Source organism: Phoca vitulina, unplaced genomic scaffold, assembly GCF_004348235.1.
Source record: "Phoca vitulina isolate PV1807 unplaced genomic scaffold, GSC_HSeal_1.0 scaffold52, whole genome shotgun sequence".
NCBI lineage: Eukaryota > Metazoa > Chordata > Mammalia > Carnivora > Phocidae > Phoca > Phoca vitulina.
In genome coordinates this window covers 5,768,459-5,781,430 of record NW_022589755.1, presented here as the reverse complement: position 1 = coordinate 5,781,430, position 12,972 = coordinate 5,768,459, and the positions used below count along the sequence as shown (strand labels likewise).

General features: G+C 56.3%; 1 protein-coding gene across 1 annotated transcript in view; it reads right to left on the bottom strand.

Moving 5' to 3' along the window:
- The window catches only part of SYT3 (synaptotagmin 3), a 15,717-nt gene extending 4,224 nt beyond the window's left edge, over positions 1-11,493 (bottom strand). Inside the window, exons 1-7 of the mRNA XM_032387974.1 lie at positions 11,456-11,493; positions 10,694-10,824; positions 8,991-9,156; positions 5,830-6,355; positions 2,830-3,217; positions 2,454-2,672; positions 399-519 (exon numbers count right to left, since the gene is read on the bottom strand). Of these exons, the coding sequence (XP_032243865.1) occupies positions 399-519; positions 2,454-2,672; positions 2,830-3,217; positions 5,830-6,355; positions 8,991-9,141 (1,405 nt within the window). The 5' untranslated portion in view covers positions 9,142-9,156; positions 10,694-10,824; positions 11,456-11,493. The remainder of the gene's footprint in view (positions 1-398; positions 520-2,453; positions 2,673-2,829; positions 3,218-5,829; positions 6,356-8,990; positions 9,157-10,693; positions 10,825-11,455) is intronic.
- Positions 11,494-12,972: the final 1,479 nt, after the last annotated feature.

Below are 12,972 nucleotides of genomic sequence, written 5' to 3'. Positions count from 1 at the left end.
CCTCCCTCAGACCCAGGAGTCCAGACCCCCAGCCCCTCCTCCCTCAGACCCAGGAGTCCGGGCCCCCAGCCCCTTCTCCTTCAGGCCCAGAATCAGGGCCCCAGCCCCTCCTCCCTCAGACCCAAGAGTCCAGACCCCCAGTCCCTCCTCCCTCAGACCCAGAATCAGGGCCCCAGCCCCTCCTCCCTCAGACCCAGGGATCCTGCCCCCGGCACCTCCTCCCTCAGACCCAGGAGTCCAGGCCCCCAGCCCTTCCTCCCTCAGGCCCAGGAGTACAGGCTTCAGTCCCTCCTCCCTCAGACCCAGGAGTCCAGACCCCCAGCCCCTCCTCCCTCAGACCCAGCAGTCCAGGGCCCCACACGCTCCTTTCTCAGATTCCAGCACCTCCTGGAACCCACCTGAGAAGCCGGTGAGGTCCATCGCTTTGAGGTTAGAGGCTTTGATGATGGTCACGGTGAGGCGCCCGGCCGTGGGGAGGTAGCAGAGTGAGAAGTTGAGCTCCCCAAGATCTGCCTTTTCCTGCAGTTGGGGACAGGGGTTCAGCAACGCCCTGTCTCGGTCTCCACCCCACCCCCCCTCGCTCTCCCATCTGGAGCCTCCAGCTCTCCTCCCTGATATCCAGGACTCCGGTTGCTGATTCACTTAACAATCTGACTAAACCTGGTAACTCCCTGGCCGCAGCTGCCTGCCACCAGCAAAGCCTATTTGTTCTGCAGGGAAGATTGAAAGAGGCATGGGTGTGGGGAGAGAGCAGGAAAGAGCCAGAGAGAGACAGAGAGAACACAGTGAGAAATAGACTGTGACAGGGACCAAGACACCGAGAGATACAGTTAGAAAGGCAGACCCATAGAGTCCTAAAGAAAGAAAACCCAGAGGAGGGGCCTAGAGACCCAGAGATAGTGCTGGTCCGAGAGAGAGAGAGAGAGAGAGAGAGAGAGAGAGAGAGAGCGCGCAGAGGAACAGAGACTTCAGAGAGAGGAGTATAGCGACCAGGAGGAGAGGGGGACAGAGTCCCAGAGGAGAGAGACAGAGTCCTGGGGGGGGTATCAGAGCCCCCAAGGTGCAGGAGATCTGGAGAAATGGGACCAGAGACTTGGTGGAGGGTGCGGAGACCTGGACAGAGTGATAGAGACCGAGAATGGGGTGGGGGGAAGGGCAAAGACCCAGATAGAGAGAGAGAGGGAGAGAAACAGAGAAACCTACGCAGACCGGGTGAGGGACAGAGATTCAGACAGTGTGACAGGCACTGAGGAGAGAAGTCGGTCACAGGGAGGGCAGGAGACACACCAACCTTAAGCAAAGCCACAGAGGAGACAGAGCCTCCACACCAACACACAGAGAGACACCTGGAAGGGGGCGCTGAGCTAGCCAGGGCTTCCGACCCGCCCTGCCCGGCTCTTCAGCCTCATCTGGGCCCCTGGCCTCCCAACCACACTGACCAAGGCCCAGGTCCCTGGACTCCCCATTCACTGCCCCTGACAGCAAACTGTGACAACCTAGACCTGGAGCTCCCAAGGACTGTCTGGGGTCCCCGGGTCCTGATCCTGAAACAAAAAAGCCAGTTGTTTAAGGAATGAATGAATGAATAAATGAATGAAGAGTGAAGACCTCCAGTGATAATGAGGGGTGTGGAGAGAATGAGACGTGATACACACAAGCAGGAGACAGGATGGAGGCAGGGAGAGGGTCAGGACCCCCAACAAGCACGTAGGAGCCAGGCTCGGGGAGCGATTGGATGGAAGAGGAAGGGGGCTGGGGCGGGGGGAGGCTACCGGGCACAATCTGGTGACTGGGGGAACAGGGGGTGTCAGTATATAGAGGATCCAAGTATGTCTGAGGCTTGGGGGATCAGGCTATGGGTGTGGGGAGAGAGCAGGCAAGAGCCAGAGAGAGACAGAGAGAACACAGTGAGAAATAGACTCCACCCAGGAGCTGGGTGGAGAGCAGAGGATGAGATTAGATCTGGAGGTCAAGGGTTTGAAACGTAAAATGTTCAGAGATCAGAGGGGTTGGGGGTTCAGGAAGCTTGGGAATTGGAAAGCCAGGAGGTTGGAAGTTGAAGGAAGTCAGAAAAACAAAAGCTGGTAACTCTGGGGTCAGACAGTTGGAGGGTCAGGAATTTGGGGTCACAGCATGAAGTTATGATAAAGTGGCTGGTGGGTACAGGGCTGTCTGTTATATTTCTCAACTGTTACCATCAGATGTGAAAGGGGGTCAGAAGTTGGGAGATCTGGGGTCCAGGCATGATGTCAATATTTGACAGGGCGTCTGGGAGATGGGGTCCCGTTATATCTATCTCTACACTTTGCTTGTATGTTTGCAATATTTTGCAATAAAATAAATTTTTTAAAAGCCTGGGTCAAGAAGTTAGAAGGTTATGAAGTCCAAGGGCAAAGAGGTCAAACACTGAGCGGTCCTGGGTCCCCAGGAAGAGGGATGCAGGGGCCACTGACCGAGCCGCCCTCCACGATGTCCCTCCATAGTGGGCGGTCGGGGGGCTGCTCAGCCAGCTCCAGGAGGTTGTCCAGCACCACTTGGCCAATGAGGTCGTGCCGCGAGAAACGGTCGAAGTCGTAAACGCTGAAGTGCAGTTTGCGCTGGGCCAGCTCAGCCAGGGGCACGGAGAACTGGAATGTCTCGTTGAACACAGGGTTCAGCGTCTTCCTGTGCACCTGGAGGGGATGGGCGAGGGGAGGAGAGAGACACCATGCCCATCAAGCCCGCTTCCAAAGGACCCAGGAGTCCAGACCCCCAGCTCCTCCTCCCTCAGACCCAGGAGTTCCGACTCCCACCCCCTCCTCCTGGATGTCTAGGACCCTCACTCCGGACCTTGGTCTGGAACTTTTTCTTGCGGTCTGGCAGCAGGTATATCTTGACGTAGGGGTCTGAGAAGCCGTTGGAGTCCTTCGCTGGGAGGTCCAAGGCCTGCAGGATCCGCACCACCAGCTGGTCTGAGCCATAGAGGTACCGCAGGGCGAAACTGATGCGGCCACAGGGCGCCCCCAAGCCGGCCTCTCCAGAGCCCGGGGCCCCACCGCCGCGCCGGCCGCCTGGTCCAGTCCCCTGGTACAGCTCCGGCTTGATCTGCCCAATGAGTTTGGCTTTTTCCTCCCCGCCCGGCAAGGGTAAGGGTAGGGCAGGCGGCCGCTCGTCACTGCCAGGGTCCGGCTGGGGGGTCAGGGTCTGCTGGGTGAGGGGCCGGGGTAGGGCTGGGTACCTGTGGGGAGTGGGGAAGACCAAGGTGGGGTCACTGGCTGGGGTCTTTGACAGCATCTGAAGACCTGAGAGACTCCTCCCTGCCTCTTTCCCAAGGGTCACAGCCAAATGGCCACAGATCTGCACTTTTGCTCACTATGACCTTGAGCAAGGCACTTGCACTCTCTGAGCCTCAGTTTCTCCACCTGTATTGGGGGGGTATCCCCATCTCTAAGCTAGCTCCAACTAGGACCTGCTTATGCATCAACTTCCAGAAGCTTCCAACTTCCTCCTGACTTCAAGTGCGTGACCCAGAATAACTTATTCATGGACCCCTGGGGCCCCACACAACCCAGACCTCCTGAACCTTCACCTGCCCTTCTTCAAATCCCCCCAACCTATCTTAACCCCAGGCTCACCTCTCGCACCTCACCATCACTCCACCTGGCCTGGCCTTTCTCATCTCCCTTCTCCACTGTCCAAACGTGTGTGGGGGACACTCTGGAAGCCCAGAGCTCCCCCCTCAGCCACCCCGGCTCCTTCTCCCCTCTCACACACACACCCTTTCTCTGGACAAGCTCATCTGCACCCCAGGTCTCCACACCCATCAGCAGCCTGCTAAATCTGCTAAATCTGTCTCCTGGGCTCCAGCTTGGATCGGGCCCCAGCCTCAGCAGTCCACCAGACCCCGCACACCCCTCATTCCCCGCCCAGCTCAGCACCTTCTCCCCAACCCGCTCCTCCTCCCCTGTGCTCCCCCTAGATCTGCAGGTCAGACACTGAAGCCATCCTCACCTCCTGTCCCCTCAAAGCCTTTCTCTCCCCTCTCCCAAATTTCCCCATCCGTGGTCCCGGCTCATCTGCCCTCTCCTGCAAGGACCATCACACCCGGGGTGAAGTCCATGTGAAGGGGCCCCTAGCGATGGGCAGTGCTCGGCAGCCTCAGGTGTCCTGAGAGGCAGGCACGGGGGAAGCGGGAGGGCTCGAGCCGTAGAAAGGGGCAGAAGAGGTGAGGAAGTGGGAGGGCTTGAGCCGTGGAAAGGGATGGGTGGGGGAGGCTCCTTCAGCTACAGATCCCCTGGCCACTCCTTGCTCCCAGGGTGACTTTGAGCAGGTCAGGAATACCCTCTCAGCCTCAGTTTCTCCATCTGTATAATGGGGAGGGGAAAGAGCTCAGACCGGTGTATCCGTCCGCCTTTGAAAGGCCTCCCCAGAGACCCCAAACTTCATCTCCCATGAACCCCTGGGCCCCTGGCCAGACCCTGGGATGAGAACACCTTCTACCATGAACTTCTGGGGCCGAAGACAATCCCTCTGAGGGCAGTTTCTCCGGATGCTGCCCCAGGCCCCTCACACTCAACAAGACCCAGATAAGCTCAGGGGCTCCCTCAAATCCATTCCTCTTCCTAGATCCTCTGACAGCCCCACCATCCACCCAATCACCAGGCCAGGCTGGAGGCCTTCTGTACCTCTTCCCACCCCTCCTACCCACCCACCTCCTACCCACCCACAGCCATCAGTCTCAGGTCTCACCTCTTCTGCCCTCTGACTCTCTTTATCTCCTCCTCTCATCCCCATGCCCATAATCTCAGCTCAGCCTCGTCCTCTCCTGCCCGGACTATTGGCCTCCAGTCTGTCCCCCTAGTCCTTCCCTTGTGTGGCCACAGAGAGGTCTTTCTACACCCAGAACTAACCCTGCCCCTCCTGCTCACAGCCCTCAATGGCTCCCCAGTGCCCCCAGGACAAAGTCCCAGTCCCTCAGCCCCGCATTCAAGGCCCCATGTGGTCTGGCCCTGCCCACATCCTAAGCCACATCTCCCTACCTTTCTTTTTTCACACTTACTCTCAGGCCATAGTGACTGCTGGCAATTTCCACAATGCACTGTGACCTCCTACCCCTCTTGCCTTTGCATGGGCCGCTCTCTCCTCCTGGAATGCCCAGCTCACACCCCTACCTCTGTGCCTGACCAACACTTCCTCACTCTGCAGGTCTCAGCCACAACACCTCCACCTCTGGAAGGCCCCAGCCTCTTCCCAGACCAGATCATCGACTCCTCAGACTCCCACAGCTGTGGCCCCCTAAGCCACTTTCCGGCAGCGCTGGCCTGGGTGGGTGGGGACAGCCTCTCTGGGAACCCACTTCCCTTGGATTGTAAGTGGCATGAGGGCAGAGTCTATTTGCCATGCTCACTTCTGTTTTTCCAACACCCATCTCAGATCTGGTTCATATTAGGTGCTCGATATACATGTGCAGAATGAGGAATACAGAACAAATGAGCTCCAGGCCCCACCACCCCTGGCTTAGGCTGAAACAGATGAATTGCTTTGTGTCTAAGGGCCTCGGGAGTCTAATCATTCTCCTCCACCTTCCTGACCCCGGAGTCCTATACCCTCTGGATCTGAGTACAGATCTCTAGGTTCCTCCTCCCTTAGATCCTGGAGTCTGGAGCCCTAGCCTCCTCTATCCCCAGGACCTAGGAGTCCACACCCCAAGCCCCTTCCTGCCCCAGGACTCAGGACTCCAGACCTCTAGGCCTCTCCTCTTGCAGGGCTCAGAAGAACCATATCTGGGAAAGAGACACAGAGGAGGAACAGAAGTTCAGAGTGGACCCCCAGCCCAGTAGCCTGTCTCACCTGGTGGTGGGTGCCAGGCTTGTGACCTGCTGATGTGACTGGGCACTGGGCAAGCCCCCACCGCTGGGGGGCAGCAGGAGCAGCCCAGAGCCTGCACCTCCCTCAGAGGGCAGTTCAGGAGATGTCTGGCTCGGTTTGACCCCAGCGGCCACTGCAGCTGCCGCAGCCTCTGGGTATGAGTCCATGTCCAAGTAGGAGGGCTCAGGGGGGTCAGAGCCCCCCAGGCTGCCTGGCTCCAGCAGCTCAGCGAAGGGCGGATGGTGGGCGGTGTGGGCATGGTGGTGTGGACCCCCCAGCAGAGGATGGCCACCCAGGCCAGCCCCCAGGTGGTGCCCACCACCACCTACCAGGCCTGCCAGCCCGACCCCAGGGCCTAGGTCTTTGCGCAGGGGGCCCCCGCCCACTGCTGAGCCTCCCTTGTCCCGCCAGGGCACCCAGCACAATTTCCAGGACACGAAGAGGGAGACGCCCAGAAGGACAATGCCACAGAATGTCACGATGACCGACAGCAGGCTCACGGAGATGTCTGGAGAGAGTGAGGACAAAGGTCAGGGGTCAGGATGGGGTCAGAGTTTATCCTCCCACTGCTGTCCCCAAAGAGCTAGCCTCTAGCATTTGCCATGCATTGTCCTAAGCACTTTACATACATTACTTAAACTCCAGGACCCCACAAGGTCGGTATCTCTATATAACCATTCTAAAGATAAGGAAACTGAGGCACAGACAGGCTGAGTGACTTGTATTATGCTGCACAGGTAGTAAGTGACAGATCTGGGATTTGAAAGAGCAGTCTGTCTTCAGATGTGATTCTTAATCACCAGACCATGCTGCCTCTCCTTAAGAGGACACACCATCTGAGGTATAACCAACGTCCCCCAAAATGCTCAGAGATGATCAAGGAGAGAGGAGGTTGCAGGACACAGTTAGGCAGATCAGGGTTCAAATCTCTGTTTGCTGTGTGGCCTTGGGAACGTATCTTAAGCACTCTGAGCCTTACATTCCCCATTTGCCAAATAGGAAAAATCAGTCCTGCCTCTCAACTATGGTACTGAGGAGTGCAGGAGGTAAATGGCATCGCAGAATATAAAGGTAGACATTTACTGAGTGGTTACTATGTTGCAGACCCCTAAGCACTTTATTGGCATTAGCTTACTTACGCCTGACAGGCACCCTAGGAGGTTGGCAACATTAGTATGCCTGTTTTCCACAAAAGGAAACTGAGGTCAATAGATACAAAATTTCCTGTATAGAGTCCCACAGCAGATCAGCGGAGGGGCCGGGTGGGACGTGCTAAAGAGCAGAGCAAGGGCTTTCCAGCCTCCTGAACATAGGAAGAACTAAGAAAACGGGGCCAGGGGGCCATTTGGGAGGACAAGGTGGAGAAGAGGAGAGAAAAAGCAGCTGCTTTCCCCTACCATCAGTCTGACCCAGACCCTCTCCAAGTCAAAACATCAATCCTCCAAGCTCTGGTGAATTTCTCATTCCCGTCTACCTGGTCTGGGGAGCCATTTGGGCTTGGCGAGGTGGTGTAGTTGTGCAGGAAAAGATGAACCTTGCCCAAAGAAATGTTTGGCCCTTGATGGGCTCCTGGGAATGAACCTCTAAGCCCTTGGAACATCCTGCCTGAAAGTGTTTTTGTTTACCTGAGGAATCTTGGGCCATGCCAGATGGTCTATGTAACAATATGATCGATGTTGGGGGACTGGGATGTATCAGCTTGGCCTCTGGAGGGGCTGGAGGTGAAGTTCAGCCCCACGGACAGTAAGCCATGTCTATGTGACTGAGACTGGAAGCTCACACCTGGTCTCTCCTGGACCCTATTCTATGTGTCTTTTCCTTTGCTGATTTTAACTTCCATCCTTTTGCTGTAATAAAATGTAACTGTGAGTAGAACAGCTTTTCTGTGAGTCCTTCTAGGGCATCATTGAAACTGAGGGTGGGCTTGGGGACCCCCAAATTGTGGTAGTCTTCCTGGGGTCAAATCTGGCCCTTTTGCTTATAGGTTGTGAGTCTCTGAGCAAGCAACTGCAGCTCTCCGGACCTCATTTCTCATCCCTGTCACCTCCCGCACGCAAGGTGCCGAGCCCTGCCCTGCACTCAGCAAGTGTGACTTGTCATTATAACCTCGCAGCACGTGCTTCTTCGGGGTTCCTCGTCTGGACAAGAGCACTCATAATAGATCCTCGCTCTCAGAACCCTGCTGCTTCCTAGATGGGTGACCTTGGGCAAGTCACTTTACCCTTCAGAGTCTTTTCCCCCCATCGAAAACGGGGATTATAGATACCACAGAGGGTTGTTGTGAGTGGTTGATGAAATATGCCAAGGATCTTGCACACTGCCTAGTACACAGTCGGTGTTCAATAAGTACATTCCAGCATTTATTGAATGACCACTGCGTGCCCAGCTTGTTTTAAGCACTTCACATGTGTTGTATCATTTGAGTCTCTCAGCTGCCCCAGGAGGCAGCCACTTTTATTATCCCCATCTTCAGGAGGAAACTGAGGCACAGAAGAAGTGTTAATTGCCTAAAGTCATCCACTAGTAAGTAGGGGTGGTGGGATTTGAACCCAGACAAGTCAGACAGCCTGACTCAAGAGCCTGAGCTTTGGGGCACCTGGGTGGCTCAGTCGGTTAAACGTCTGACTCTTAGTTTCAGCTCAGGTCATGATCTCAGGGTCGAGGGATCGAGCCCTGTGTTAGGCTCCATGCTCAGCCTGGAGTCTGCTTGAGATTCTCCCTCTCCCTCCGCACCTCCCCCCGCCGGCTTGTGCTTGTTTTTTCTCTTTCTCTCAAATAAATAAATAAAATCTTTAAAAAAAAAAAAAAAAAGAGCCTGAGCTTTTAAAGCACTATGCAAGATACACAAAAGATATGTGAAGGGGATATGTATGTGGCTGGGGGGAGGGGCAGTGGGCAGGAGGCTCACAGGACCAAACCCAAAAGTTCAGGGGTCATATGGCCCACCCAGCTCCTTCTCCTTAGATCAAAGTTTTGGGGGACCAGCAGCAGGCAGGATGGAGGTGAGACTCTAAGAGGGAGTGGCCACAGCCACCTAGGGGACAGAAAGCTAAGCAAGTCTGCTCTGAATCTCTGAATCTCTGAAAATACCGAGTATAGGGGACACAGGGGGCTGGCCGAGACAGCTGGGGGGTGGTGCTGACCTGCATCTGGGCCCCGGGGATAGCCTCGAATTCGCAGGTCGTTGAACTCCTGGCACCTGTCACTGGTGTCGGCATCTCGGACCCGCGCACAGAGGTCCGAGACCAGGATGAGTGCCCGCCGGCAGAGGTCATCCTCGTAGTCTCCTGACATGGTAGCCGGTGGGTTCTGTGCTTGGAAGGGGTCAGACAAGGGTGCAGATGGGGAATGGGATTGAAAGAGAGGTGGATAAGGGATAGAAGAGAAAAAGAGAAAAGGAAGGATAGGCGAGGGGACAGAGATTGGGAGTAGATGGACAAGGGGAAGTAGATTAGGGAGGGATAGACAAGGAGAAAGAAATTAGGGGCAGATGGACAGGAGGACTGAAATTCGGGGTGCAGGCAAGAAGACAGTAACGGGTTGGACAAACTAGGGGACAGAGATCGGCATGAATGGACAAGAGAACAGAGAATAGGGACAAATGGACAAGGAGAAAGAGATGAGGAAAGCCAGTCAAGGGGCAGAGATTAAGGATGCACAATAAAGGGATAGACAGACAAGGAGACAGAGATTAGGGGTGCACAGACAAAGGACAGAATTTAGGCACAGGCAGATGAAGGGACAGCTGTTCACCATTCATGCATTAGACAAATATTCATTGAGCACCAACTACATGCCAGGCACGATGCCAGCTGCAGCAGATCCAGCAGAGAACGAGCCCCACACATTTCCCAACTTCCTGGTGTTACAATCCAGTGAGAGGAGACATGGAATAAACAAGTCAACAAACACACATAAACAAACAAGACATGCTCACACTGTGAGAGGTGCTCTGAAAGAAATAGTTGGAGGAAATGTCACAAAAGGACCAGGAGGTGGGCAGCTGGGGGGCTCTCTGAGACCTGAAGGACGAGATGGGGCTGGCCACAGCCAGTGGGCGGTGGGCTGGAGTGGGGAAAAGCATCCTAAGCAGCGGGAACAGCATGAGCAAGGGCTTGGCAGGTTCGAGGAACGGGAAGGAGGCCAGATCCAGGTAGAAAGAGTGAGCACCAAGACAGAGGGAAGGATGGGGTTAGAGAGATAAGAGTGTGGTGGTGGTGGCTGGGGTGGGATAGAAGATGCAGGGTGCAGAGATAGGGACCAAGTTGAGAGAGGGAGAGATAAGGGGAGGGGAGACAGAGATACTGGGAAGGGCAAACTGGGGCCCAGAACAGAGGGACAGATAAGCAGACAGACAGAGGAAAAGTCAAGGATTGAGATTTGGGATGGACTAAGCCATAAATAATGGACTAGTGTGTAATTTATGGGAGTGTGAGAGATGGGCGGACAGAGGGGCTGTATAAGTGCCAGGACAGAAATATCCTTGAAAGGGAAACAGTGGTTGGAAGAATGGATGGGGTGCAGAAATAAAGGACAGATGGACAGACAATGGCCAGAGACCACAGATGGGCAACAGGATACAAAGGAGGGCTGGGCAGACAGACATGGGTGCAGAAGGAAGGTTGGATGGGGGTGGGGGCATAAAAGAGAGAGGACTGGGAGAAAGAGGTGGATGTGGGGAGAAGGGGAATTAGCCACACATGGTTTGGAGCCAGACATCAGAGATGGACTGGAAGGAGAGTGCAGGGAGAAATTAGGGACGGACAGACCAGAGCTCACAGATGGACAGGTGTCGTGGGGGTATTGCAGAAGGCCAGGACTCCGACACAGGCATGGTCAGACTCACCTGAGCTTATCCCTGCCGTGTCCTGGGTGGCAGCCGAGGCGGCGGCTGGCGGCAGCCCATGGGGGTTGTAGGGCGGACAAGGGGCTGCGGACCCGTCCCCACGCGCCAGGTGGTGGGAAGAGGAGCGGGATCTGGAGGCCGCGGCCAGGAGAAAAAGCTCAGTCCGAGCCTCACGTCTTGTCCTACTCGGACTGGCTGCTCGACCCCAGGCGACCCCCGGGAGGTCCAGCCACCCCCTCCCACCTCCCGGGCCCCAGCTCCCGCTGAGCTTAGGCACTACAATTCCCAGCAGGCCTTGCGCTAGCGCGGCTAAGACTTCACAGACCCGGCGCTGCATGGGCTGCTGGGAGTTGAAGTCCTTAATGCCTCTCCCGGCTGCAGAGGGGATGGGAATTTTTTTGGAGGTGGGGGGGGTTATGAGATACCGGGGTCCCAAGGCGCTGCAGGGGGTAGGAATGATGCCCTGGACCTCGAGAGGTCGCGGAGTCTTAAGTCTTCAGGAGCCATGGAGTAGGTAAACGATCCCCACGCCCGGGAGATCGGTGGGCGAGGTTGGGGTACACCTAGGTGTTTCGGGACCCCCCTTTCTAGGGCCAAGTGCCCCTCCCCCGGGGCGGCCAGCGAGCGCTGCAGCACCCGCACTCTCGGGCAGGAGATCCGCGTGCCTCTGCACCTACCCCCGCCCCCACGCGCTGGGGCCGCCCCCCAGGATCGGCCTGGGGCGGGGGCTGGGGCAGGGGGAGGGGGGAGGAGCGGACTCACCCGGAGCCGCCGCCGCCGCCGCCGCCGCCGCCGCCGCCGCAGCCCCGCGCGCCCGCCGCGGTGCCCGCTCGGCTCCTCCCCCCGCCCCTGGCGCAGGTCCGCGGCTCCTCCCCTTGCACCCCCTCCTTCCTCCCCTCTGAACCTGCGACTTGAAAGCCGAAATCGCGCGGCGGCAGCGAGGAAGGGGGGAGAGGCGTACGAGACCCAGCTCTCTTACACAGTGGAAGATCCAGCTATGTAGGAACATGACCCTCCGCTCCCCCAGGATCCAGGGGTCCCGGCCCCCAGCCCCTCTTCTCTCAGATGGAAAGGTCTGGGACCCCAGTCACTTCTCCTCCCGGAACCCAGGGTACTGAGCTCCCACCCCCTCAATTCTCACATCTAGGAATCCATCCCTCCCGGCCCACTCCTCCCGGGGCCCTTCCTTCACAGGACCCAGGACTTGGAGTCCTCCCATCTGGGGAGCTCTGAGGGCTGGAAGTGGGAGGGGAGGCGGAGCCTCAGAATTAGCGGGTTTGGAGAATCTCAGCCCGGCGAGAGGTATAGCAGGGACCCGGGGTTGGATCCTGCCTTGCCCGGCCCCTGCCTGTGTGACCTCGCGCTCTTTGCTCTTGAGGTTCAGTTTCCTCATCCAAAAAATATAGGCAATAAACCTGTTTCCGAAGCGATCCAGACGTGTGAAAAACCAGGCAATGTAGGTAAAGCATTCGCACCAAGTAGGTGCTTAATGAGTCTTTCTCAAAAGCAGCAAGTAAGAGTTACTGCCGTATTAATAGCGGTTAATGGTAATTGCCCCTGACTGTGATCTGGGCACGGAGCTAAGTGCTTTGAAAGGATTTTCTCATTCAATCTCCACTTTGGCCCTATTAGGTCGGTACAATTATGCTATTCCCATTTCACAGAGGAGGAAACCGAGGTCGATAGAGGTTAAATCCCTTGGAGAAGATCCAGATCCACATAGTCACAGCAGCAACCCGCAGGGGTGGTTGGGAGGCCCCTCAGTCTTCTTTAGGGCTACCCCCCCCCACCCCAGTGACACTCATATAAATGCACTAAGTAAAAAATTACTTTCTTCTGCCAAGGCAGCTTTAAGACAAGTTCCCTCCCTTTCACTAGATTCCACCTCCCTCCCCACATGTTGCTACTTACCTATATATACATTTGCAGTCATTGTCACACTGGAGAATACCCCAGAAATGCCTCCCAGGTTGATCTTGAATCCGACCCTCAGTAATTCTTCATTCTCCCTGATGGACCTGCCTCTGTATCCAGGGAAGCCTGCATGGGCGGAGGGGGGCACATGCCCAGATGGATGCACACAGGTCCATGAAGCTCAGAGCCCATTCACAACCAGACCTTCACACCCAGCTGGCCCGCCCAGAGTCCACAGGCAGCCCCGTTCCCCAGGAGAAATGCACAGAAGGAAGTATGCAGCAATGCATACATTCAGAGGTATGTACGTAGGTGGGCTTGCCAGACTTCCATGACACATCTCCAAAGAGACATCTCCTCATTGG